Consider the following 23,753-nt stretch of genomic DNA (forward strand, 5'->3'; position numbering starts at 1 on the left):
TAATTTGGGGTATTTTTCTTTTTTAAGTAAGCTCCAAGGCGGGACTTGAACTCAGGACCCTGAGACCAAGACCCGAACTGAGATCAAGAATCACGAGTGGGTAGCTTAACCAGCTAAGCCACCCAAGCGCTCCCGGTGTATTTTTTTTTCTTACTGGAGTTCCCACAAATTGTATGGTTCCTGCAAAACCAGGGTCTGCCGATTTAAAACAGCCGCAGAGAAGCAAACGATTTCTCCACAGCCTCAGCTTCCTCTTAAAAAAAAAGTCATTCGCCCAGCATTTCCTCAGCGATCCAGTGAAGATCAAGGTCAAGTGGGGGCTCAGGTTCCGGGAAGTCCACGACCCCACAAACGGGAAGGGTCTCGGCCTCCAGCGTACGGCGCCTGCCCAGTCACCCCGGCCCCGCCCCGCCCCGCCCCGCCGCGACCCCCGGCCCCGCGGGCCCCGCCCCGCCGCGACCGCCGCAGGTAGGGGACTGGGGAGGGGAAAAGGGGAGAGGGCGGTGCTCGCGGGCGGACGCGGCAGGAGGGGCGGGGCCGGGGGGGCGGGGCGGGTCCCGCGGGGCTGGGGGTCTCGGAGGGGCGGGGCGCGAGCCTCAGCCCCTCTCCCGGAGCCGGAGAGCCTCATCAGCGGCGGAAGTTCCGGCGTCGGTAAGTAGAGGTCAGAGGTCAGCAGGAAGTCGATACGTGGCCGCCGCCTGTCCCCGCCGAGGAGGCGCAGCAGCCGGAGATGGCGGCGGTGCTGAACGCAGAGCGACTCGAGGTCTCCGTCGACGGCCTCACGCTGAGCCCGGACCCGGAGGAGCGGCCCGGCGCAGAGGGCGCTCTGCTGGTACCGCCGCCGCCCTCGCCTCCCGGGGCGGGCCGGGGGCCGGGCGCCGCGGGGGAGCAGCCGGATCCCGGGGAGGCGGCGGCCGGGGGCGCGGCGGAGGAAGCGCGGCGGCTGGAGCAGCGCTGGGGCTTCGGCCTGGAGGAGCTGTACGGCCTGGCGCTGCGCTTCTTCAAAGGTGAGCCGCCCTGGCCCCACCCCCGCCTCGGCCGCCCGGGCGAGTCCGATCCGGGCGGTGGCCCGAGCGTGACCGGGCCAGTCCCCTCCTCGCCCGCCCCGGCCGCGACGACCGGAGCAAGCTCCGTCCTTGGGGGTCCTCGAAGTTTGTCACCACCCGCTGGGTCACTGGGTCACACCCCTGAAGGGCCTGGAACCTCAGTATAGCAGTCCGAGTCCTGCCTCCCCGAGGATACCAGGACGTTTTACCCAATTTAGCTTCTCGGGTTTCCATGGCCGGGGTGGAAGAATGAGTCTTTTCTCTCCCAGAGGATCCCGTTCTGGGATGACTTTTTGTATGGGTTTGTTTGTTTGTTTACTGTCGCATTCCTTTTCTTGTTTCCTGTGGCTTGGCACATCAGACTCCACCGATTTTTACCCCTTTTCCGGGCAGGAAGAAATCTTCCCGTAGGTTATGTTCACTCCCTTTCCAGCCATTCTGGGGAACCGTAAACTCGGGATAGGACTTGCTCACCTGGCAGTTTCGATGTGGCCGAGAGGAGGAAGTATTAAGCTAATAGGTCCCCTGTGGCTAATTAGCCTCCAAAGGGAAGGGATGCCCACTACGTTCTAGTAACTTCTAGATGGTTAAAATTGTACCTTGGAAGCAATGTGCAAGAGTAAATTCTCAATTAAGGCCTAAAAGTACTCTCTCTGTTTCTCGCAGAGTTAATTGTAAAATGTCTCTTGTCTTAGAGCACGATTGTGGTGTGGATTTTTTGTGGGTTTTTTTTTTTAATTGGGTGATTCACTGGTGGTGATACCAGTCACATGATCTTTTCAGTGGGAAAGACTGATGAGAGGCCCGTTACTTTGATTCTTAGAGATATTTAGATCTTGAGGGGGGCAGATCTTCGGCAGAATGAAACTTTAAAAGTGGTTGCTAGGTTTTGTATACATTCCAGAACAGCATATTTGTGACACTTTTCCCAGAGGGAGTTCCTTTTGGAGTGCAGTACATATTTGAGTAACTGAAGTTGTGTAGTTCATTGTACTGATAACGTGCAAAAGTTATTTGTTCTCTGCTGAAATAACTGTGCAAACTAATGAAAGTCTTTTATAAATTTTCCAGAACATTTGATTATTCCACATTCATTGTATTTTTTTTTAAATGTTTTATTTATTTATTCATGAGAGTCAGAGAGAGAGAGAGAGAGGCAGAGGCAGAGGGAGAAGCAGGCTCCCCACCTAGCAGGGAGCCCGATGCGGGACTTGATCCAGGACCCTGGGATCATGACCTGAGCCGAAGGCAGACGCTTAACCATCTGAGCCACCCAGGCGCCCCACATTCATTGTATTTTTTATTAAAAAGTTTACCCTTGAGATATTCGTTGTCATTGGACAGGGAGTTCAGCCCTCTGTGCACTGGCCAGCTTGGGGAATTGGTAATGGCTAATGGGTTTTAGATCACTTGACCCTTAGGTCACTGGCTTGAATTTAGTGTTTCCTGTGGTGGTGATATATTACCACTTATATAAAAATCTGGTGTTTCTTATACAATTTGTATAACTACATTTTACTTCATACTTTTATTCTTGGAACTTACTTTTCCAGTGTTCAGGAAGATTAAAGTATATAGTAGCACAAAGGTATCTAAGAATAGAAAAAGACCCACTTTTAATCCTAGCTTTTGCCACATGACTAACAAAAAAATAAAGGTCATTTTATCTTCTGAGCTTGTCTTACTTGCAAGTGGTAATATTTTCTTTGAAAGATTAAAACACTGTATAATGTGTGGTGAATTAGTATTGCTTTGGGAGTCAGGAGGCCCTGGATTCTATTAACCATGTAAACTCCTGGATAACTAACTTTTCTCTTCCAAACTCTGTTTCCGTGTGTGTGTGTGTGTGTGTGTGTGTGTGTGTGTGTGTGTGTAGAGCAGCTAGGTTAGATGAAATTTGATGTCTCAGGTTTAAGATTTGGTCTCAAGCTAACATTATTTTAACATGTTTGTTGCGTAGTAGGAGTCCTTGGGGAACCTGTAATTGGGGTGGTGTTGGAGTGCCTAGTTATCAGTGACCTTAGAGGAAAAAGTTGCATTGATAGGTATGGTTCATTGACTTCCTAAGTTAAGCTCTCAAAGCAGTATTCAAATACTTAAAAGGAGAAGTAGCAGTGTAGCAATTAAAGCTACTTTTCTGCATGGATCATTACCTAGTTGGCATGATGAGGCTATCAGGATAAGAGGGCGGGGTGGGGAGGGGCGTGTCTAAAAGCAGAAGAATTATGGAAAGTAGGTGAGTCAAGTGTTGCTGCTTTTGTTTTAATGTATAAATTTTCCCAGTGCAATACTTGACATTTTTATCAGTTTTGTAAGGATTTCTAATAGATCACTATTTTGTGGTTTTTTGTACCAGAATCTCAGCAAGAATCAGAAATGACATTAAATTTTATCTTCCTCTGTGGAATAAATATGAGTCTCGAAAGCATGGCTATCCATCGAAAATAACTTGGATTGGGAATCACGAACCCTGTTTTTCATTCCATCCCAGTCACAGCGGTCACAGTCCAGTGATTGAACCCATTATGTCAACTACCTACTCTCTTTAATTTTATGCAGGTAAAAATAAAATAGTAGATGAAAATATGGATGAATGTAAGTTACCATTCTTACTGTCCAAGCTTCAGACATTATTGGGGCGCCAGGCTGGCTCAGTGGGTAGAGCATGTAGCTCTTTTTTTTTTTTTAAGATTTTATTTATTTGAGAGAGAGTGAGCGAGTGAGCTCACAAGCAGGGGGATCAGCAGGCAGAGGGAGAGGGAGAAGCAGGCTCCCCACCGAGCAGGGAGTGTGTTGCGGGACTCGATCCCAGGACCCTGGGATCATGACCCGATCCGAATGCAGATGCTTAACCAACTGAACCACCCAGGCGCCTGAGCGTGTGCCTCTTGATCTCGGGGTTGTGAGTTCAAGCCCCATGATGGGTGTAGAAATTACCTAAATAAGATTTAAATAAATAAACCTCAAACATTGTTGAATCCTTATATGGATACAGTTTTATGTTAGATTACCACTGTAAAGGAGTAGTACGTTCCCTTTTGCTATTAAGGAGCTTAGGGTCCAAAAGAAGAGTTAAAGACCCAATGACAGTCGCAATAGAGTGTGAAGGATGGAAGGGGCAGATGCGGGGGGAGAGGGTCAATGGCCGACCAAGAGCCCTGAAAGGACAAGGCGTGTATCGGGAAATGGCAAATAGGAAGCCGTGTGATAGAGCTGGAAAGGCACGTTGGTGTCAGTTCCGCGGAGGGACTTGAATGCCATTGTAAATAGCCTTTTTGTTAGTGACAGTGAAGAACCATTGAAGGTTTTTACAGGGCGGAGCCAAGTTGCCCGATTCTAGCTTAGCAAACTTCAGCTGGTATTCTCAGCTCTTTGGGTAAGGGCTGTATTGGTTGGCTTTATTGTAGCCTTTATACTTCTTGGATAGAGCTAACCTGAGGAGTTGTATTTTGGCTTTTAGAGTCGTTGGGGGTGAATGTTTCCTTTTCTAATATTTTATTTCCTCATCACATGAAGCTGTTAGATGGTTGCATTAATTTAAAATTCCAGAGTATTAGCCCCAGTTGTTGAGCCGATGTTCACTCTGTGTCAGGTACTGCTTTGAGATAATATAATGTATAATATGCATTATTCTGTGTAGTCCTCCACAGACCTTCTAGTGAGGACGTTGTTCTGGTTTCTTAGTAAAGGAATTTGATCCAGGTCCCTCAGTTATTAGTAAGAGGCAGGGTTGATTTTCTGATTCCAAAGAGGTTTTCCCACTACAGGAGATGACAAGTGAATAGAAACCCTGCTTTATCTGATGGTATTCTGAGCGAGATACTTAGAATTACTACCCTGTTGCCTTATCACATTTTGGAACTTTTAATTTATTTTTTGTTTTATTATTATTTTTTTTTAAAGATTTTATTTATTTATTTGAGAGAGAGAGAATGAGAGACAGAGAGCATGAGAGGGAGGAGGGTCAGAGGGAGAAGCAGACTCCCTGCCAAGCAAGGAGCCTGATGCGGGACTTGATCCCGGGACTCCAGGATCATGACCTGAGCCGAAGGCAGTTGCTTAACCAACTGAGCCACCCAGGCGCCCCTGTTTTATTATTTAAAAAAAGATTTTATTTATTTATTTATTTATTTGAGAGAGAGCATGAAGGGGGTGGGGAGAGGCAGAGGGAGAGGCAGGCTCCCTGCTGAGCAGGGAGCCCGGATTCGGGGCTTGATCCCAGGACCCAGAGATCGTGACCTGAGCCGAAGGCAGACACTCAACCGACTGAGCCACCCAGGTGCCCCCTCTTTTTGGAACTTTTAAAATATATTTGCTTGGAAATATTAAGGGCTAATGGAAAGATTCCTATTGTTTTTTACACATGATCACTTTATCGAGTCTCTTGAGATATCTGGAGGAGTGAAGTGTGAGAGAACCATCTACTCTGAATTCCTACATGATATTGCTCTCAGGTTTGAAATTTTGGACGTAATGGGGCGGAAATTGCCTCCAAAAGACTGAAGTAAATGTGCTCATCAAAATATTGACATGCTAAATCCCACTGCTACTAATAATACAATATTAGATCTTTTGGGGGGCCCGCATTTAGCTAGTGTAATGATTTTTTTTAACTCTTGTAAATTGAAAATGGTTGTGTTAATTCATTGGGGATTGAAAAACAGACTCAGTTGTCTTTCTTTCACTGGAATACTTTCCTTCATATACTATTTGGTGCGGAGTATAAATTCAAATAGGAAAGGAAAAATGCTTCTTTCCCTTTATTTTCAAAATAATGAGTTGTTTCTCTAGCAGCCTTAACAGGTGACAGGTTTTTTTATTGTCATTATGCACTAATGCTTTTAAACGTATTTGATTTTTTTTAAGCTCTTACCAATGCTCAGTACCGTCTTTAGCAAGTGGGAGCCTTGTCAGATTGGCTCTTAAGTTCCTTTGACATGACTGGTAATTTTTCATAGCTTCCTTGCTATCTGGTATAATGAGATATTCCAGGTTGTTCTTATACATTTCCTGCTTCAGCAGGAATCAGCCATTTGTCCAAGGAGACGTGGTTCCCGTTAGTGGGAAACAGCATTTGAAGAGATGTAATCTGGGTGATGGGAGTGGGTGCTCATTGCTGCTGGATTGGTCATCATTTCTAGGCCTTTTCAGTAGATAGATAAAGGGTGTGTGTGTGTGTGTGAGAGAGAGAGTAGTATTTTTGAGTATATGATATATAAAAGCTGTAGTTGAATTTGGAGGAATTTAAGTCTTGGACTCAGAGTCTTTCTGGACTTGTTAATGCGTTTCTGCTAGCAGCGCTGGTGATTATACTCAGTAGTACACTCAGCTGTGTTACTGGTCACACAGAGGCCGTCAGGCAGATGGGCCGAAATGATTCTGTTTCCTTTTGTTACCTTTAGGCATATGCATTTACAACAACATGTAGGAATGGCCCCATTAATGTTTAAAAAAAAATGTACAGCTGTAATTTATATGTATGTATAATTAGTGTGTGCCTCTTGGACTTCAGTGGTCTGGCCTCAGATAATTTCAAGGTTAATTGTTACCATCGACCATCTGTTAAATTTTGAGTTTATTTTTTCCTTCTTTTCTATTGTCTTTACCTTAAGACATAAGTGTGTAATAGTATAGGAGGACGCATAGACCCAAGAGACAATTGTAAAAAAGAAATTGTAACCAATAGGGGCACCTGAGTGGCTCAGTCAGTTAAGCATCAGACTCTTGATTTCAGCTCAGGTCTTGATCTCAGGGTCATGAGATCGAACCCCACGTTGGGCCCTGTGCCCAGTGTGGAGTCTGCTTGTCCCTCTCCCTCCCCGCCGCTTGCGTGCTTGCTCTCTCACTCTCCTAAAATAAATAAAACCTTTTTTAAAAACCCCGAACCAAGAAAAAGAAGAAATTACAGCCACAAAGTATAGTAATACCTCGGGGTGGGGGGGATAAAAAAAAAAAAAGAATAGTAATACCTCTCAAGCATCTGATTTTTTAATTTGCTAGTTCATATTAAATTTGAGCTGAACTAAAGTTTTCATATGAAGACTGGATTCAAGGATATGGTTATACATGTGTGTATATATTTGTGTGTGTGTTTAATGTAAGTGATTTTAACATTCGCCAGAGGCCTCCTGTTTGTTTAATACACATTCAGAAAAGTACACAGGTGATTGGTGTATAGCATGATGAACTTCCACAAAGTGTGCATGCTCTGGTAACCAACACCCAGAACGAGATAATGTTTATAGTAGTTTCCCCCTTATCCGCGGTTTCGCTCTCCCCGGTGGTCAGCTGCATTCAGGAAGCAGGTGATCCTCCCCTGACGGGCTGGCGGAAGGTCAATAGTAGCCTAGCGCTGCGTCATGCTCCGGCGTCCTTCATCTCACGTCATCTCGTCCATCATGGAAGCATTTTATCATCTCCTGCCGTCGTAGTAAGGGTGAGGACAGGACAGTAAGATATCTTGAGAGAGACCACGTTCACTTACCTTTTATTACAGGGTATTGTTTAATTATTCTTGTTGTTATTGTCTTACTGTGCCTAGTTTTATAAATTAAGCTTTATCATAGATATATACATATAGGAAAAAGCATACTTTATATATAGGGTTTGGTACTATTCACAGTTTCAGGCATCCACGGTAGGCCTTGGAATGTATCCCTCGTGGATAAGGGAGGACTGTGGTACTTTCATCTGTTCACTAAATGAGGTCTACTCTGGCTCAGTATTTAGGAAGTTGAGCTCGGGAGTCAACACTGTCTCGGGTCCTTTTCCTAGTTCTGCCACTCAGTTGCTTTAATTCCGTGCCTTCCTTTACTCAGGGGTTGTTGTGAGAGTTACAGGGAATTATATATATATAAATTCTTAGCCGAGTGCCTGGGGGCAGTTGATATTCTGTGGCTGCTTATGTTGTTAAAGAGGAAAGATTACCAAGAATTTATTACGGGTTTGTTGAATTAATTGGGAGAAGTCAGCTTTTATTAAGCACTTAGTACATGCTAGGCCAGAGTGTTTCATAGTCATTGACTCAGAAATACTGCATCGTGTTATACTTTTGTTACAAGTAATAGAAGAATTTATCAGTCACATTTTTCTCAATCCAACATAGAGGAGATGTGATTTTAATTTTAGTATTTCTAAAAGATGGATTTTACTCAAAGTATATTCTTTGGGAGTCAGCAGTGTGCTCGGGCTGCAGAAGAAAACACATTTGGTCTTAGGCTGGTTTGGCGGAAATACCGTGTCTAAGATGAGGGAGGAGAGAGATGGTCCTGCTCTCCTCTGCACAGATCAGACAATCCCTGGATAATGCTTTTAGTTTGAGGCATCATCCTGTGGGGTTAAAGACAAATGGAGCTGGTCCAGTAGAGAGCAACTTGTCCGGGCGTGGGACTTCGGATCCCTGCTGTCATTACCATGATGGCTGCTCCGTGCTTGGTGCGGGCGCTCTACCAGGACTTTTCTAACCCTCACAAGAACCTTAAGGGGAAGGTAACCTCCATTTTATTGGTTAAATAAGTAGTCCCTATTATGTACATAGCAGAGCGGGGATGTAAATGCAGGTCTTCAGGAGAGGCGAGGGAATGAGCTACGGATGTTCAGCCCAGAGAGTATAGAACTTGGGGCAACCATGACAGGTATTTTGTGGCTTTTGAGGTCTTATCGGTTAAATGTGTTTTACTTAATGCTGAGGACCGGAAATAGACACCGTGGATGGAAATGTGAGACGTGAAGTCAGAATAAAGAACTAAAAATCACAGCCATGCAGAGGTTGGAATAGAATGCTCTGGGACACTGAGTTCCCACCCCTGGACCTGCTCAAGCATAAGGTAGCAATTGCAAGGTGGGTAGGCTTCCTCTTTCTTAATCTTTTTTGTCTCTGCTACAGGTTTACCATGAGGCTTATGTAGAATAGTTTATAGTTAATATTAGGTTAAACTGGTAACTTCTACAGCATACAGAAACTGTACTTTTCCCTCTCTCATACTTTAGGTTACTGATGTTGTCATATGCATCTTTTTTATACTGTGTGTCCAGTAACAGATTGCTGTAGGCCAAGTGGATCTGCAGAGGGGATTTGAACTTTGGTTATGCAATTCAGTCACTGATGGTGAATATCCTCTCCAACTCATAGGTTGTACAGTTTCATTTCATGAAATAAAGGCTAGAAGGGACATTGAAATACTTTGTTACATCCTCTACCTTCATCTCCAGAGAGAAGAGAAAAATAAGATTTCTGGTGTGAGACTAATAATCCTTTGTATAATTAATTTCAGGTGGGGACTTAATGTTAATCTTTCAGAGCTTTGGGCTTGGTAACTGTGATTATAATACTATTATCCAATTATGCTGCCTTATTAGAACTGTAAAGTTAAGTACTAATGAACTTAATAAGAACATAATTTAGAAGCCATTTATACGTTTAGTTGCTTGGGAAAATGTGTTTTGTGGATTGCATTCGTTTCTTAATACCAGTGTAACAAGTCACCACAAATTTAGTGGCTTAAAACAGCACATACTGTCTTATAGTTCTGGAGGTCAAAAGTTCAAAATGGGTCTCCCCAGAATTTCAAGGTATTAGTCCATTTTCTAACTTTCAGTCTTCATACTCTTTAAGATGCCTGTAGTCTTTCTTATTCCCGGTCCTGTGTATGTCACCTGTTTTTCTTCCTAGAAGTTTTTAGAATTTTTCTTATCTCCAGTGTCCAGGAATTTCTGTTATTACCTTTCAGTTTATGTAAGTTTTTGAATGATTATGTTCATCCTTTGGTAGTCCTTCTAGTCTCTAAACTGCATCCTTCATTTCTGGGAAATTTTCTTGTATTATTTCATGATAAATTCCCCTCTTTTTTTCCTCTCTTCGCACTCTGATACTGTTAATATTAGGTATTGGGTCTTCTGGCTTGAACTTCTAATTCTGTTATCTTTTCCATCTTTGTCTTTTAGGAGATAGTCTCAACTCTATTTTCCAACCTGTGAAAGATTTTTAAAAATTTATTTTTACATTTTTCATTTCCAAGAGTTTTTACTGTCTAAATTGTCTTTCTTTCTGGTACCTTGTTTTGCTTAATGGACACATCAGCTTATGTCTCTGAGGATATTAAATACAAATTTAGTTTTATTTTATTTTAAAATTTTCTTTTGGGGGGGGCCTGGCTGGCTCAGTAGGTTGGGTGTCTGACTCTTAGTTTTTGCTCGGGTCATGATCTCAGGGTCATGGAATTCAGCCCTGAATCAGGCTCCACACTCAGTGTGAGGTCTGCTTGAAATTCTCTCTCCCTCTGCCCCTCCTGCGCTTGCACATGCACTCTCTCAAATAAATAAAATCTTTAAAATTTTCTTTTAGACTTTTTCCCATGTTGGAAGCTTTCTTGAATGTCAGGTAATACTTGGATATTCATTCATATAGAAGGGTAAGGCGCTGAGCAGCTAATTGTAACCTTGAGCAGAAGCCTTTACTGTTGGGTGAAGAGGCAGAGGTTTCATAGGGGAACCCTCAAGCGTTAGTATCTTTCAAATCAGTAACTGTAGGTTTTTTCTTTGGGGCCAGTTTCCCCTGCAAATACTCCCCTCTCCTTCCTGGGATGTATGAACTTAGTTGTCAGCATTTAGGAACCAGGCAGGAGAAGGGAGAGTGGCTGGAGTTGTTTACCATTTACTAGGGAAACTTCTGTTTCTCTGTTTTTAGTCCTGCAGTTCACTCCCAGCCTGGTGTCCTCCCATCTGGAGCATCTGTGAGTTCAGGTTCTCTAGTAAACATCAGCCTCTGCTGTGGTAGGGGTGAGGTAGCCATCTGCGTGCTTGGGCTTGCCACACAGTGGGAGGGAGGGGTACCTGCCGCTTAAGAGTTTCAACCAGCATTCTTATCTCCATCTAAACTCCAGCTTTTAAAGAACCCAGAGCCTTCACTTCCTGAACCTTCCCAGGGTTCTCTAAATTGCCTTCCATATTCCTTTTCATTGAGGTCTCATTGAGGATCATGCGTGTTTAATACATCATGGTTAGCTAGAAGTTTATGTTTTCTATCCTTTTAATTATATTTGATTTTTAAAGATATCTAAAAATCGGGCGCCTGGGTGGCTCAGTTGGTTAAGCCACAGCCTTCTTAACCAACTGCCTTCAGTTCAGGACATGCTCCTGGAGTCCCGGGATCAAGTCCCACATTGAGTCCCGCATCGGGCTCCCCTGGTTCCTAAATGCTGACACCTAAGTTCATACATCCCAGGAAGGAGAGGGGAGTATTTGCAGGGGAGACTGGCCCCAAAGAAAAAACCCTCTGACCCTCCCCCCTCTCATGCTCTCTCTCTCAAATAAATAAATAAAATCTAAAAAAAACCCCCCAAAACAGTAAAAATACTTCTTTTTCTAGTTAAGAGTCAGCAAACTTTTCCTAAAAGGACCAGATAGTATTTTAGGCTTTAATAGCCATATACGGTCTGTGTACATGTTCATTCTTTTTTGTTTGTTCAGTTTTGCTTTTTGTTGTTGTTTTACAACCCTTAGAAAACATAAAATTCAGGGGCGCCTGGCCAGCTCAGTAGGTGGAACATGCAGCTCTTGGTCTCGTGAGTTTAAGCCCCACGTTGGGTGTAGAGATGACTTAAAAATAAAATCTTTAGGGGTGATTGGGTGGCTCAGTTGGTTAAGCATCATACTCTTGATTCCAGCTCAGGTCATGATCTCAGAGTTGTGAGTTAGAGCCCCACATCGGGCTCTGCGCTGGGACCAGTGGGCAGAGCTGGTCCAGTTTGCCAACCCCTGCTTTAGTCTGTCTCCTTTAACCTGGCTTTTATCGGTCTTCGGTTTTATAGAAAATAAACTTTTTTTTAATAATTGTTGCTGGACCGATGCCAACAAGTGATCTCATTCAGCCCACTCAAACGAAAATGACTTGCTTTGCCGTCAACGCTTCCCTTAGGTGGTAGAAGTGGTCACTGTCTACTTCTCATTGCTGTGTTTGTACACATGGGTACCTGAAAAATAGCTCTGCAGCTTCTTCTAAGCATAATTTACGTTTGTCTTTTTGGTTGCCGTAGAAAGCAGAATTCCAAAATTGAGTATAACTTTGTAACCATTAAACTGTGAGTGCAGGAACCTAGGTTGATGCCTGTCTATCCCTTTCTGGCAGGCCTGAAATAGAACTTTCCTGTAGGAATGTGGTCCTGGTTAAAGAATTTTTAGTTTCGGCACCGCCTTTTCTGTGTAGTTAATGATAGTTATAACTTTCCTGTTAAGCATATTTAATGCCCATAGATCCAAAAATAATTTAGAAGAAAATGATTCCCATCTAACTCAGAAAACTAAACAAAACAAATCCTGGGATGTGTCTGAAGAGTGAAAGAGAAGTAACTTTTTTTATTATAATACTAATAGTCTGCCTAGTGGTGTAGATTGTGAAGGGTTTTCATTTTCTGCGTTTTCTTTTAAGTTGAGAACATCAGCACAGTGTGTGCTGTCCTGTACTAAGGGTGGTTGGGATTATTTGCACATCCTCCTGTGTTTTGTATATTCCTCAGGAGAATAATTGATTTGTTAACCTTGTCCCAAAGTCTGAAAGATAAGTTGTCTTGACTTTTTTTTTTAAGATTTTATTTATTTGTTTTTCCACGCATGCATGAGAGAGAGAGAGAGAAAAAACACGCATGCATGCGTGCAAGCATGAGGGGAGGGGGGCAGAGGGCGGAGCAGACTCCTGTTGAGCAGGGAGCCCGATGCGGGACTCGATCCCAGGACCCTGGGATCATGACCTGAGCCAAAGGCAGACGCTTAACTCACTGAGCCACCCAGGCGCCCAAATTGTCTTGACTTCTAAAAAAAAATGTTTGTTGATCGGTGCCTGGGTGGCTCAGTTGGTTAAGCGACTGCCTTCGGCTCAGGTCATGATCCTGGAGTCCCGGGATTGAGTCCCACATCGGGCTCCCTGCTCAGCAGGGAGTCTCCTTCTCCCTCTGACCCTCCCCCCTCTCATGCTCTCTCTATCTCATTCTCTCTCTCAAATAAATAAATAAAATCTTTAAAAAAAATAAAAAAAAATAAAATAAATGTTTGTTGAAAAAAAGCGTATATGTATTTAATATGAAAGTACATATGCATATTGAAGAAAATTTGGGAAAATAAAAAATGAATAAAGAAAAGTGTGTAGTCTTTCAGAAATAACTATTACTATTAACAGTTTGATGTGTTTCCTTTTCTTTGTTTTGTTGTGTTTTTTTGTTTTTGTTTTAGATAAATTTTGTCCCCAACCTGAATAATGATGATTAATTTGAAGATCCAATAAGAGTTTAAAGAAAAAATTATAGAACAGTTCTTTTTTTTTTTTTAAGATTTTATTTACTTATTTATTTGACAGAGAGCTTGAGAGAGCACAAGCAGGAGGAGCAGCAGAGGGAGAAGCAGGCTCCCTGATGAGCAGGGAGCCCAATGTGGGGCTCAGTCCCAGGATCCTGGATCATGACCTGAGCTGAAGGCAGATGCTTAACCAACTGAGCCACCCAGGCGCCCCCATAGAACAGTTCTTAAAACTGACAAGTGTGTAAATGATTCTACGGAAATGCCAGTACAATTCATAAGAATGGATGTACTGTTTTGCTAATTCCCACAGAAATTAACCTATAAAGTTAATGTTTTCTTTAGTGAGATGTGTTGGGTGTGGTTTTGGTGGTATCGGTGAACCAAGCATGGTGCTTAGTGCTGGGGTTCATGGTGGTGAACAGATTTGACTGCTTGACCAGAACTAACACTTAAAACGTATTCCTCTTTTTTTTTTTTTAAGATTTTATTATTTTAAAGATTTTATTTCTTTATTCATGAGAGATAGAGGCAGAGACAGAGACAGAGGGAGAAGCAGACTCCCCGCTGAGCAGAGAGCCTGATGTGAGGCTTCATCCCAGGATGCTGGGATCATGACCCGAGCTGAAGGCAGATGCCCAACCAACTGAGCCACCCAGGCACCCCTAAAGATTTATTTTTATTTATTTATTTTTTTAAAGATTTTATTTATTTATTTGACAGAGAGACAGCCAGAGAGGGAACACAAGCAGGGGGAGTGGGAGAGAGAGAAGCAGGCTCCCCGCTGAGCAGGGAGCCTCATGTGGGGCTCAATCCCAGGACCCTGGGATCATGACCTGAGCCGAAGGTAGATGCTTCACCGACTGAGCCACCCAGGCGCCCCTAAAGATTTTATTTTTAAGTTATCTCTGCACCCAACGTGAGGCTCCATCTCACAACCATGAGATCAGGAGTCTATGCTCTACTGACTGAGACAGCCAGGTGCCCCAAAACATATTCCTCTTTTGAAAAATTCTTTATGGATTGGCAGTATATTCTTAATTCTGTCAGGCATAAAAAGGGCAGATGTTAAAATGGCATTCAGAAATCCTGAAACTCACCCTGATGAGTCACTTTTTTAGGCTGGGGGTCACTTTTTCACCTTGCTGATTAATGAGTAGTTTCCTTGTTTACTCACCAATCCCTTCTTCCCGGCTCCTAGTTCATACTACTGAGTGTTCTGTGTTCGAAATAAAGAAGTAAATTCGTTACCTGATAAGAAATGGGCCCTCCCTCCATTAAAATAACTGTGGTGTAGTCATAGGCTAAAAAGTTCCCCCTTATCCATTAGACCTTTTAGTTTCAAATCCTCTCCCTGCAGCAAGTAAAATTTGTGTGTGTAGGTTTGAAAATTCCTGTATTACATGACTTATCAGGAAAGTGTTTGGTCTTCCAGTGAGTGGGGTTTCTATCTGATTTTATCTTTATTTACATTTACTTAGGTCAAAGCAACTACTTTCACAGAATTCGGCTTCCCCCCCCCCCCCAAGGAAAAAATAAAACAAAATCCCAGGAATACTGACTGAATAAAGCAAGAAACTTGTACCATGTGCTCTGCCCCTTCTATTTCTCAGGCTCACTACAGCTTTCTTGAGTCATTTATGAGCCAGCACATAATTTCTTTTTATAAGGCTCAAGATAAAATGATGTAGTTAGAATAGTTCCTTTTTGGTTGTTTCATCTTTTTTTTTTTTTTTTTAAAGATTTTTTTTATTTATTTATTTGAGAGAGAGACTGAAAGAGCACATGAGAGGGGGGAGGGTCGGGAGGGTCAGAGGGAGAAGCAGACTCCCTGCCGAGCAGGGAGCCCGATGCGGGACTCGATTCAGGGACTCCAGGATCATGACCTGAGCCGAAGGCAGTCGCTTAACCAACTGAGCCACCCAGGCGCCCATTTTTTGGTTGTTTCAAAAACAAAAACCTTCTGCGGCGCCTGGATGGCTCAGTCGGTTGAGTGTATGACCCTTGGGTTCGGCTCAGGTCATGATCACAGGGTCCTGGGATCGAGCCCACGTCAGGCTCCATGCTCAGCGGGAGTCTGCTTGGGATTCTGTCCCTCTCTCTCAAATAAATGAATAAATAAAATCTTAAAAGAAAAACCTTAATTCTGTTTCAACTAATAGATCAGAAGTTGGAACTGTTCTTCAAATCATCACAAGTTGGTGAAAGTGAGAAGAACTTGTTCTGGGCTATGTTTCTTTTTTCTTTTTTAGTTTTTATTTTATTTATTTATTTATTTTAAGTAATCTCCGTACCCAACGTGGGATCAAACTCACACCCTGAGATTAAGAGTCCCTCGCTCCACTGAATGAGCCAGCAAGGTGCCCCTAAGCTATGTTTCTAATGATTATCTGTGACATAATTAACACAGGAAAACTTCTGGTGGTTAATTTGTACAAAATAAAGGTAGATGGTTAAGGGTGGTTATGTACATCTTCAAAATTAAAGAAAGGCTTTTTGGTAAATGGTAGCCCAAAGTAGCCACTATTGTTTCACACATTTTAACAGTCTAACATCTGAGAATAGGGTTTTAAGTAGCTAATTTTGTAAGAAAAATCTTAATTGTAATTTTAAATTAATTTATTTAGAGAAAGAGAGTGTGGGGGCAGAGAGAGAGAGAGAGTGGGGGTACCAGGGGAGTGGGGAGAGGGAAAGAGAGAGAATCTAAAGCAGGCTCCACGCCCAGCACAAGCTGACGTGGGGCTTGATCCCTCGACCCTGAGATCATGACCTGAGCCGAAATCAGGAGTCAGACACTCAACCGACTGAGCCACCCAGGTGCCCCATTAACTGTAATTTTTTAAAAGGAAGATCTATAGTATGTATAATCACTCACCCAAATTCTTAAAATTTTATCTTTCTACATTCTCTGTGGTATCTGGCCGCATTGTAGGCATTTTTAAGTAATTCTAAACATCATATATAATTTTTCATTCTACTTACTTTAGTTAGTACATCGTAAACCTGTTCTCTGAAATGCTGTGTATCCATTATAATTGTCTAACAGCTGTATATTCTGTTCCCTGGATTACTGTAATTTAAGTGTTGTGTTATTGTTGAATAGTGAGATTTTTTTAAATTTAAATAATACAACATAAGTAGGCATAACACCATTTTTCTTGCCAAGATAATTTTTCAGGGTTGTATTTCAGAGAGATTTCATTGGGAAGAGAATGAAATAGCAACTCTTTTGAGCTTGTTGGTTTTTCCATGAAAGACAGTGCGAAGGTATATTTTGGTTTTGTAAACTCCAGTCCATTTTGCTTTATCTTGATTATAGACTGTGATGGAATTTAACTCAACTCCTGGCCCAGCCTAAGGAGTTGAAATAAGTCTACTTCATTACCTTTTGTTCTGTTTTCTTCTAAGTCAGAAGTGAGCTCTAAAATAATCTTTTCAGTTGGGCGTCTGCCTTTGGCTCAGGTCATGGTCTCGGGGTCCTGGGTTCCAGCCCTGTGTCAGGCTCCCCACTCAGTGGGGAGTCTGCTTCTCCCTCTCCCTCTGCCCTACTTGTGCTCTCCCTCTCTCTCTCTCTCTCAAATAAAATCTTCAAAAAATAAAATATTTTCTTTATCTCAATGTAACTGTTACACTTTGCAGTAAATATATACCTGAAATACCTACAGCTGGTTACTGTACTGCCATGTTATAAATTTGTAATTGAACCTCAATAATTTGTAAGTTATTACATGACGGCAATGAATTTACACTCAGGCTCAATATAGTAAGTTGAAAGTATGAATATAAAAATGTTTTCTATAATGTCAGTCATTAATTGAAATCGCATTCTAAGAGTTGGATTTTGAAGTGAGAGTTACCTTTTCGTTAGTAAATACAGAACTATGATAATCCTGTTGGAAAAGCTTTAGAGGAAGTTACTGCTCTTGTTGCTAATTGTCTAGTAATACTGTTTGCTCAGTAGCAGAGACCGATAGCAGGTCCACAGGTTGCTGAATTGTTCCGATTTTTTAAATAAGGTCAGTGCCACAGTTTGGTTTTTTCCTCATGTTTATTTTTTCCAAGTATTGCATGAGTTTGTTCTTGCAGAAAAAAAAATTCATATATAAACAAGCATATATAAAGGGAAACTCTCCTTCAGTCCTCATCCACTAGTTTTGCCGGTTCTTTCCCTAGAGGCAATCCCTCTTAACAGTTGGGTTTGTCCTTCCACACCTTTTCTTTGGAAAGTTCGGATGTCACAAGGAAGGCTTCAGTTCTCTGAGAGACTCCTTGGGTCTCCTGTCTTGTGACTCCTGGATTTTGTTATTTGCATCTACCTTCATGTAAGGGTACCTGGAGAATATGCATGTGGGTGTGTTTACGTGCTGTGTTTTTCAATTCTAAGACTCACTGTTATCTTACATGCTATTATTTAGAAAGAAAAAGCACTCTTGTAACTGTAGAATACTGGATTGTAAAACTGAATCTGATTTAAGAGATGTTAAAGTATGTGGTCGGGGGAGTGCTCGAATGGATGGGATAGATTGTGTGCTGCGATTCTCTATCGTTTTCTGCAACTTGCTTTGGCACTTAGTGTTTCCTATAATTGCTTCATTTATACCACAGTGTGAATATATCACATTATTTAGCAGTCTCTATTGAGGAACTTGTAAATTGTTTACAGTAACAAGAAGACAGCTGTATCCCCCAGTATCACGGATGGGCCATGAGAATTGGAATGACGGGGTCATGGGGTGTGCACATTTTTACCTTTGAAATAAATTGCTGAATTGTCTTCCAAGATAACAGTGTATACTTTCAACATTAGTATAGGAGAGTGGATACCTCTTTGTTCCATTCTTACCAACTCTTGATGTTAACCTGACTTGTTTGACCTATATGACGCCAGAGGCTTTGGTATCTAATGAAAACTTTGCATTTCCTTGACTGGTGAGGTCAAGGATCTTGGGATGCTCGTTGGCAACTTCTATTTTTTTTTCTCCTCTGAGTTTCCTGTTCATAACCTTTAACCCACATTCTTGTCTCAGCAGTGATTTTATTTTGGTGACTATTATGTGCATGGATAAAATACGTAGGCAGTATCTACTCCTTTCTACCTTTTTTTAAGTGGTAGTCTCTTTTGTTAGAACCAGTCAGTAATTAATGCTACCATTTATCAGAGAAGCAGAACTGTTCTCTAAGGATTTCCCATTTTTACCAGCACCCACTTTCATACGGCTTTGAATGGTGGTGGTAGCTAAGTCTTTACAGGTCAAAATTGGCTTCACTCTTCATTGCCCGTTGGAGCCTGCCAGAGCCAACCATGCTATGAAGGAGGGGAAAGGATCTGCTAGCTATCGTCGATACTACCCCGTTACCTCTGAAGGAGCAGTGGACTCCTCACTTCCTTGATGAACAGAGAGGTTCAGTGTCTGACAGCTAGGAAAGATCTGAGAGGAGATTTACCTCTCATTTCAGAGCCTCTTCACCACATCGCACTGCCTCAGTGGGACCGATGTGTTTGACTATAGCCTTTCAAGGTACGCGTAACCTCTTAACGCGTGATCATCTTAAAGGTGACTGATGCAGGGCGCCTGGGTGGCTCAGTTGGTTAAGCGACTGCCTTCGGCTCAGGTCATGATCCTGGAGTCCCGGGATCGAGTCCCGCATCGGGTTCCCTGCTCGGCAGGGAGTCTGCTTCTCCCTCTGACCCTCCCCCCTCTCATGTGCTCTCTCTCATTCTCTCTCAAATAAATAAATAAAATCTTTAAAAAAAAAAAAAAAAAAAGGTGACTGATGCAAAATTATTTTTTAAACTTTTAAAAAACGATTGTTACACAACTTTTGAATGGGTAGAGGATGTCCAGCAGAACAGTTTGTGTGTCTGACTGTTAGCTTGACAGATGGGTTTCTCTGCAGAAGTTTGAACGTAAAAACTGGTACTCGGCTTCATGGAAAAAATCTCTGCATAAAGGATTTCTGTCTTAGGCTCCAACTGTTAAAATTTTGTATTTGAAATACAAATGCCACCATAAGATTTGTATCCATCACAGGCCGTGTGTGGCATCCCTTACAGTGGACCTTCAACGTAGAACACCGAAAATACGTTTTTTTGCCAATTCTAATTGTTTTCATGTTTCTTTATCTTGCAGAAAAAGATGGCAAAGCCTTTCATCCAACTTATGAGGAAAAACTGAAGCTTGTGGCACTGCATAAGCAGGTTCTTATGGGTCCATATAATCCAGACACTTGTCCTGAGGTTGGATTCTTTGATGTGTTGGGGAATGACAGGAGGTAACCGTGTTTTGTTGTATAATGACCTTAGAGTAGTGTTAAGAAGAGCGCAGAGTGAATCGGTTAAGATGCAAACGGCTGGTTCCTTAGCTTAGAGGAAGACTGAAACAGCCATTTTTGCTTGCAGCTTCTGGAGTCTTCAGATGTGTATCTGTTTTTGGCTTGGAGAGGTTTATGGATAAATAATATAGAAGAAGTTTACTCATCTGATTATGAACATAAGACAAGTACAACTTCATTTGATTCTTCCTAAATAACATTAAAAGCAGCCACTTAAAATACACAATCATTGCTTTCCTTACTGGGACATACACAGAGTGGTGACAGAAAACAGTGCCCTGAGAACTGTATTCAGTTAAGACTAAAATGTGACAAAAGGAAAGTCAGACTCAGATACCCCTTTGCTTGTATGGAAGTTACCAGCAGTGCAGCTGAACTGTAGTTTACAGCAGTAGGTGTGGATTGTGTGTGGCACACATAATTTAATACATCGACAATGCCTACTTGTTGAAACTTGAGTTTTGAGCTTTTTGCTTATGGTAGAATCATGCTGCATTTTAGTTGTCGTTGAGAATTTTTCACGTTTAGGCTTAAATTAAATCACATTCTTACTCTTAGGAAGAGGCAGTAATGACTTTTCTTGTTATTCCTTCCAGGAGAGAATGGGCGGCCCTGGGAAACATGTCTAAAGAGGACGCCATGGTAGAATTTGTCAAGCTCCTAAATAGGTGTTGCCATCTCTTTTCAACATATGTTGCATCCCACAAAATAGAGAAGGAAGAACAAGAAAAGAAAAGGTGAAGTTCGAGGATACGGTGTACTTTATTCCTGTGCAGCCCCGGTCCTGATGCTTTTGCCGTATGGAATATCTGTTCTAGATCACATGTCCCGCTGCCTATGGATCTCCACTTCCCCCTTTTTTTTTTTTTGAGATTTTATTTATTTTTAGAGAAAGAGAGCTCACGAGCAGGGGGAAGGGCAGAGGGAGAGGGAAAGAGAATTTCAAGCAGACTGAGCGCAGAGCCTGACGCAGGACTTGATCTCACGACCCTGAGATCGTGACCTGAGCCGAAATCGAGTCAGATGCTTAACCGACTGAACCACCCAGGCGCCCCCAGACCCCCACTTCTTACGGCAGTTGTTCAAACCTGCTTGTGTGAGCAGGTATTCATACTAGGAGTTTGGGGGGGCAGGGGGCTGCTGCTTCCATCTGGTGGCAACATTCCTCTTGTCCTGGTTACACCGAGGTTTTGAGCAAGCTCCACCGTAGTTCTCCCCTCCCAAAGGGAAACACTCCTTGCTGTTGTTTCCCTTGAGCTTCTAGAACATTATGCTCCATATCCTGGCTGTCACCTGTGCTATATGGTAGGCCTTATGGAGACATCCATATTGGCTCTGGCTCCCAGATGGCTTATTAATTATTTCCAGGCGGTGGGTGGGAATGCTGCTGAATACACTATTTATTTTGATGGGATTTTTTGTCATGACTGTGAATTCAACAGCATTACAGTTAACACCTTATTATTTTTTTTTTAAGATTTTATTTATTTGAGAGAGAGGGTGAGAGAGAAAGCAAAAGCTGGGAGAGAGGGAGAGGGAGAGAGAATCCCCAGCAGACTCCCTGCTGAGCGCAGAGCCCGACGCAGGGCTCAATCTCACGACCTGAGCCGAAACCGAGTTGGATGCTTAACCGACTGCGCACCCAGGTGCCCCCAGTTAACACCTTATTTATCTAGAGGTTATATTTTCAATAACTTTGATTATCTGAAATATCTGAGTAATGAAAATGACACTATAAAGCCGTTTTTTTCCTCAGATACTTTACTTTAGAAACTGTTGGTTCTCTGCTTTCTTACCTTAACCAGGATTGGAACAGAAAACAGCCTGATAGGAAGAAGACAGAAACCATGAAAAATAGACACAAGAATTATAAAAAAAGCATAGCAGTCAGGGGCCACTGATACGAAGATAAACTTTCCATCACAGTATTAGGACATAGACAGTTCTTAGGTGTGTAGTTATAACTCCTGAGTCATCAACAGACAGCACTAGGTGTAATTTATTCCTGTTTAAGGTGATAGGAAGTAGTTTAATACATTTTCAGGGGCACCTGGGTGGCTCAGTCATTAAGCGTCTGCCTTCGGCTCAGGTCATGATCCCAGGACCGCAGGAGCCCCGCATCGGGCTCCCTGGTCAGCGGGAAGCCTGCCTCTCCCTCTCCCACTTACCCTGCTTGTGTTCCCTCTCTCACTGTGTCTCTCTCTGTCAAATAAATAAATAAAATTCAAAAAAAAAAAACCATTTTCAGAAGACATTTATCCAGGGCGCCTGGGTGGCTCAGTTGGTTAAGCTACTGCCTTCGGCTCAGGTCATGATCCTGGAGTCCCTGGATCGAGTCCTGCATCAGGCTCCCTGCTCGGCGGGGAGTCTGCTTCTCCCTCTGACCCTCCCGACCCTCCCCCCTCTCATGTGCGCTCTCTCATTCTCTCTCTCTCAAATAAATAAATAAAATCTTAAAAAAAAAAAAAGAAGACATTTATCCAAAGGAAGATTGTTTTTATCCAAAGGAAAAGTTTTGATTCGGGCAAAACTTTTGGGGCCCTCTTGGGTCCCTCCGGAGCTCTTTGGGAGTTTTGTGCTATCACTTTACTATCGATCAATAAACCTCGCTTTGCTGCTCAAAAAAAGAAAAAGTTTTGATTCTTAGTGGTAAATTGAATAGTTAAGTTAGTCATCTTAACATGTAAAACTGCATTTTTCCTTTTAAAAATGTACTTCTGGGGACTCAGTCACTAAGCGTCTGCCTTCGGCTCAGGTCATAATCCCGGAGTCCCTGCTCAGCGAGGAGTCTGCTTCTCCCTCTGCCTCTGCCCCTGTTCATGCTCTCTCTCTCTCACTCTCTCTCAAATAAAATCTTTTAAAAAAATGTACTTCTTTCGTGAGATGAAATCCATCTGGCGCCCTTTGAAAGCATTTAAGCCTAGACTTTCTCGGTCCTACAGGCCCAGCTCTGGCTGTGGAACATCTTGCCCTCTCCCAGCTGTGACAGGTTAGAAGTAGGTCACGTTATTGCTGTTTTGAGCCTTGGCTGTGCCTCCGATGTGCTGTTCATCACTTACAGGAGTTCGGGGAGGAAAATGGGGTAAGCCGAGCAGTTCTTGTAGGCCCAAGAAATGGTGTCCCCTCAGATCTCAGAGACCACCTGCGTACCATCCTCAGCCGTCCTGCCCTCCATACCGTGCTCAGCCGGCAACGCACTCGCTCCTCCTGCCGTGGGGTCTGTGCTCCCCCCGGGAAAGGAGCCGAGAGCAGGCGAGAGCTGGATAGAGGCGGCACCTGCATTTCTAGCTCTTCTATTTCTCTTTTAAAGTCAAAGCTTTGACATTTTTTAAAATTTCAGAAGTAATATACAGATACATGCAATATAAATATTTTTCATTTATGGCAGTATGTGATGCACAGACTGAAAACCTTACCTCCCACCTTGCTTTTAATCGCTCTCTTCTCTCAATAGATGAGAAAGGACACATTTAAGGTGTATTTTTAAGACTGACTTATTTGAGAGAGAGTGCATGGAGGAGGGACAGAGAGAGAGAAAGTTTAGCAGACTTCTGTGTTGGGCCTGGAGCCTGATGGGGGGCTCCATCCCAGGACCCTGAGATCATGACCTAAGCCGAAAGCAAGAATTGGACGCTGAACCGACTGCGCCACCTGGACGCCCCCAGTTAAGGTCTTTGCAGACCTTTTTCCTGTTATTTCCTTGCTCTTTTCATTAAACAAGTATATTAAGTGCGTGTCAGGCCATATAGTCGTGGGTTTTTTTTGTGGCCACGTGGCATTTCGGGGTGCCTTATTCATTTTAGACACATGAGTTGAGGGCTTGTTCTTTCTAGCACTGTGCTCAGCTCCAAGGTTGGAGCACTGGGAGATAGGCAGCTTTTGCCCTCGCGGAGCACAGACTTTGACGGTAGGCAGGCGTGTGGCTGAATTTCTCGTGCAAGCTTAATTACAACCACAGCAAAAAATGGGAACGGAAAGCCTGTGACGCTGTGAGCGTAGGTGAGGGAAACCTTCAGGGTGGGCATATCATGATCTCAGTGGTCTCTTACTGGTGGACACCTTTCTCTTCTGCCACACAGCCGTAATTAT

At 43.0% G+C, this 23,753-nt stretch overlaps 1 protein-coding gene across 1 annotated transcript in view; it reads left to right on the top strand.

Annotated features, from left to right (window-relative positions):
• Window positions 1-679: 679 nt before the first annotated feature.
• The window catches only part of ACBD3 (acyl-CoA binding domain containing 3), a 37,375-nt gene continuing 14,301 nt past the window's right edge, over window positions 680-23,753 (top strand). Inside the window, exons 1-3 of the mRNA XM_021679470.2 lie at window positions 680-1,007; window positions 19,463-19,604; window positions 20,261-20,401. Coding sequence (XP_021535145.1) covers window positions 731-1,007; window positions 19,463-19,604; window positions 20,261-20,401 — 560 coding nt within the window. The 5' untranslated portion in view covers window positions 680-730. The remainder of the gene's footprint in view (window positions 1,008-19,462; window positions 19,605-20,260; window positions 20,402-23,753) is intronic.

Source organism: Neomonachus schauinslandi, chromosome 6 (genome assembly GCF_002201575.2).
Source record: "Neomonachus schauinslandi chromosome 6, ASM220157v2, whole genome shotgun sequence".
Taxonomy (NCBI): Eukaryota; Metazoa; Chordata; class Mammalia; order Carnivora; family Phocidae; genus Neomonachus; species Neomonachus schauinslandi.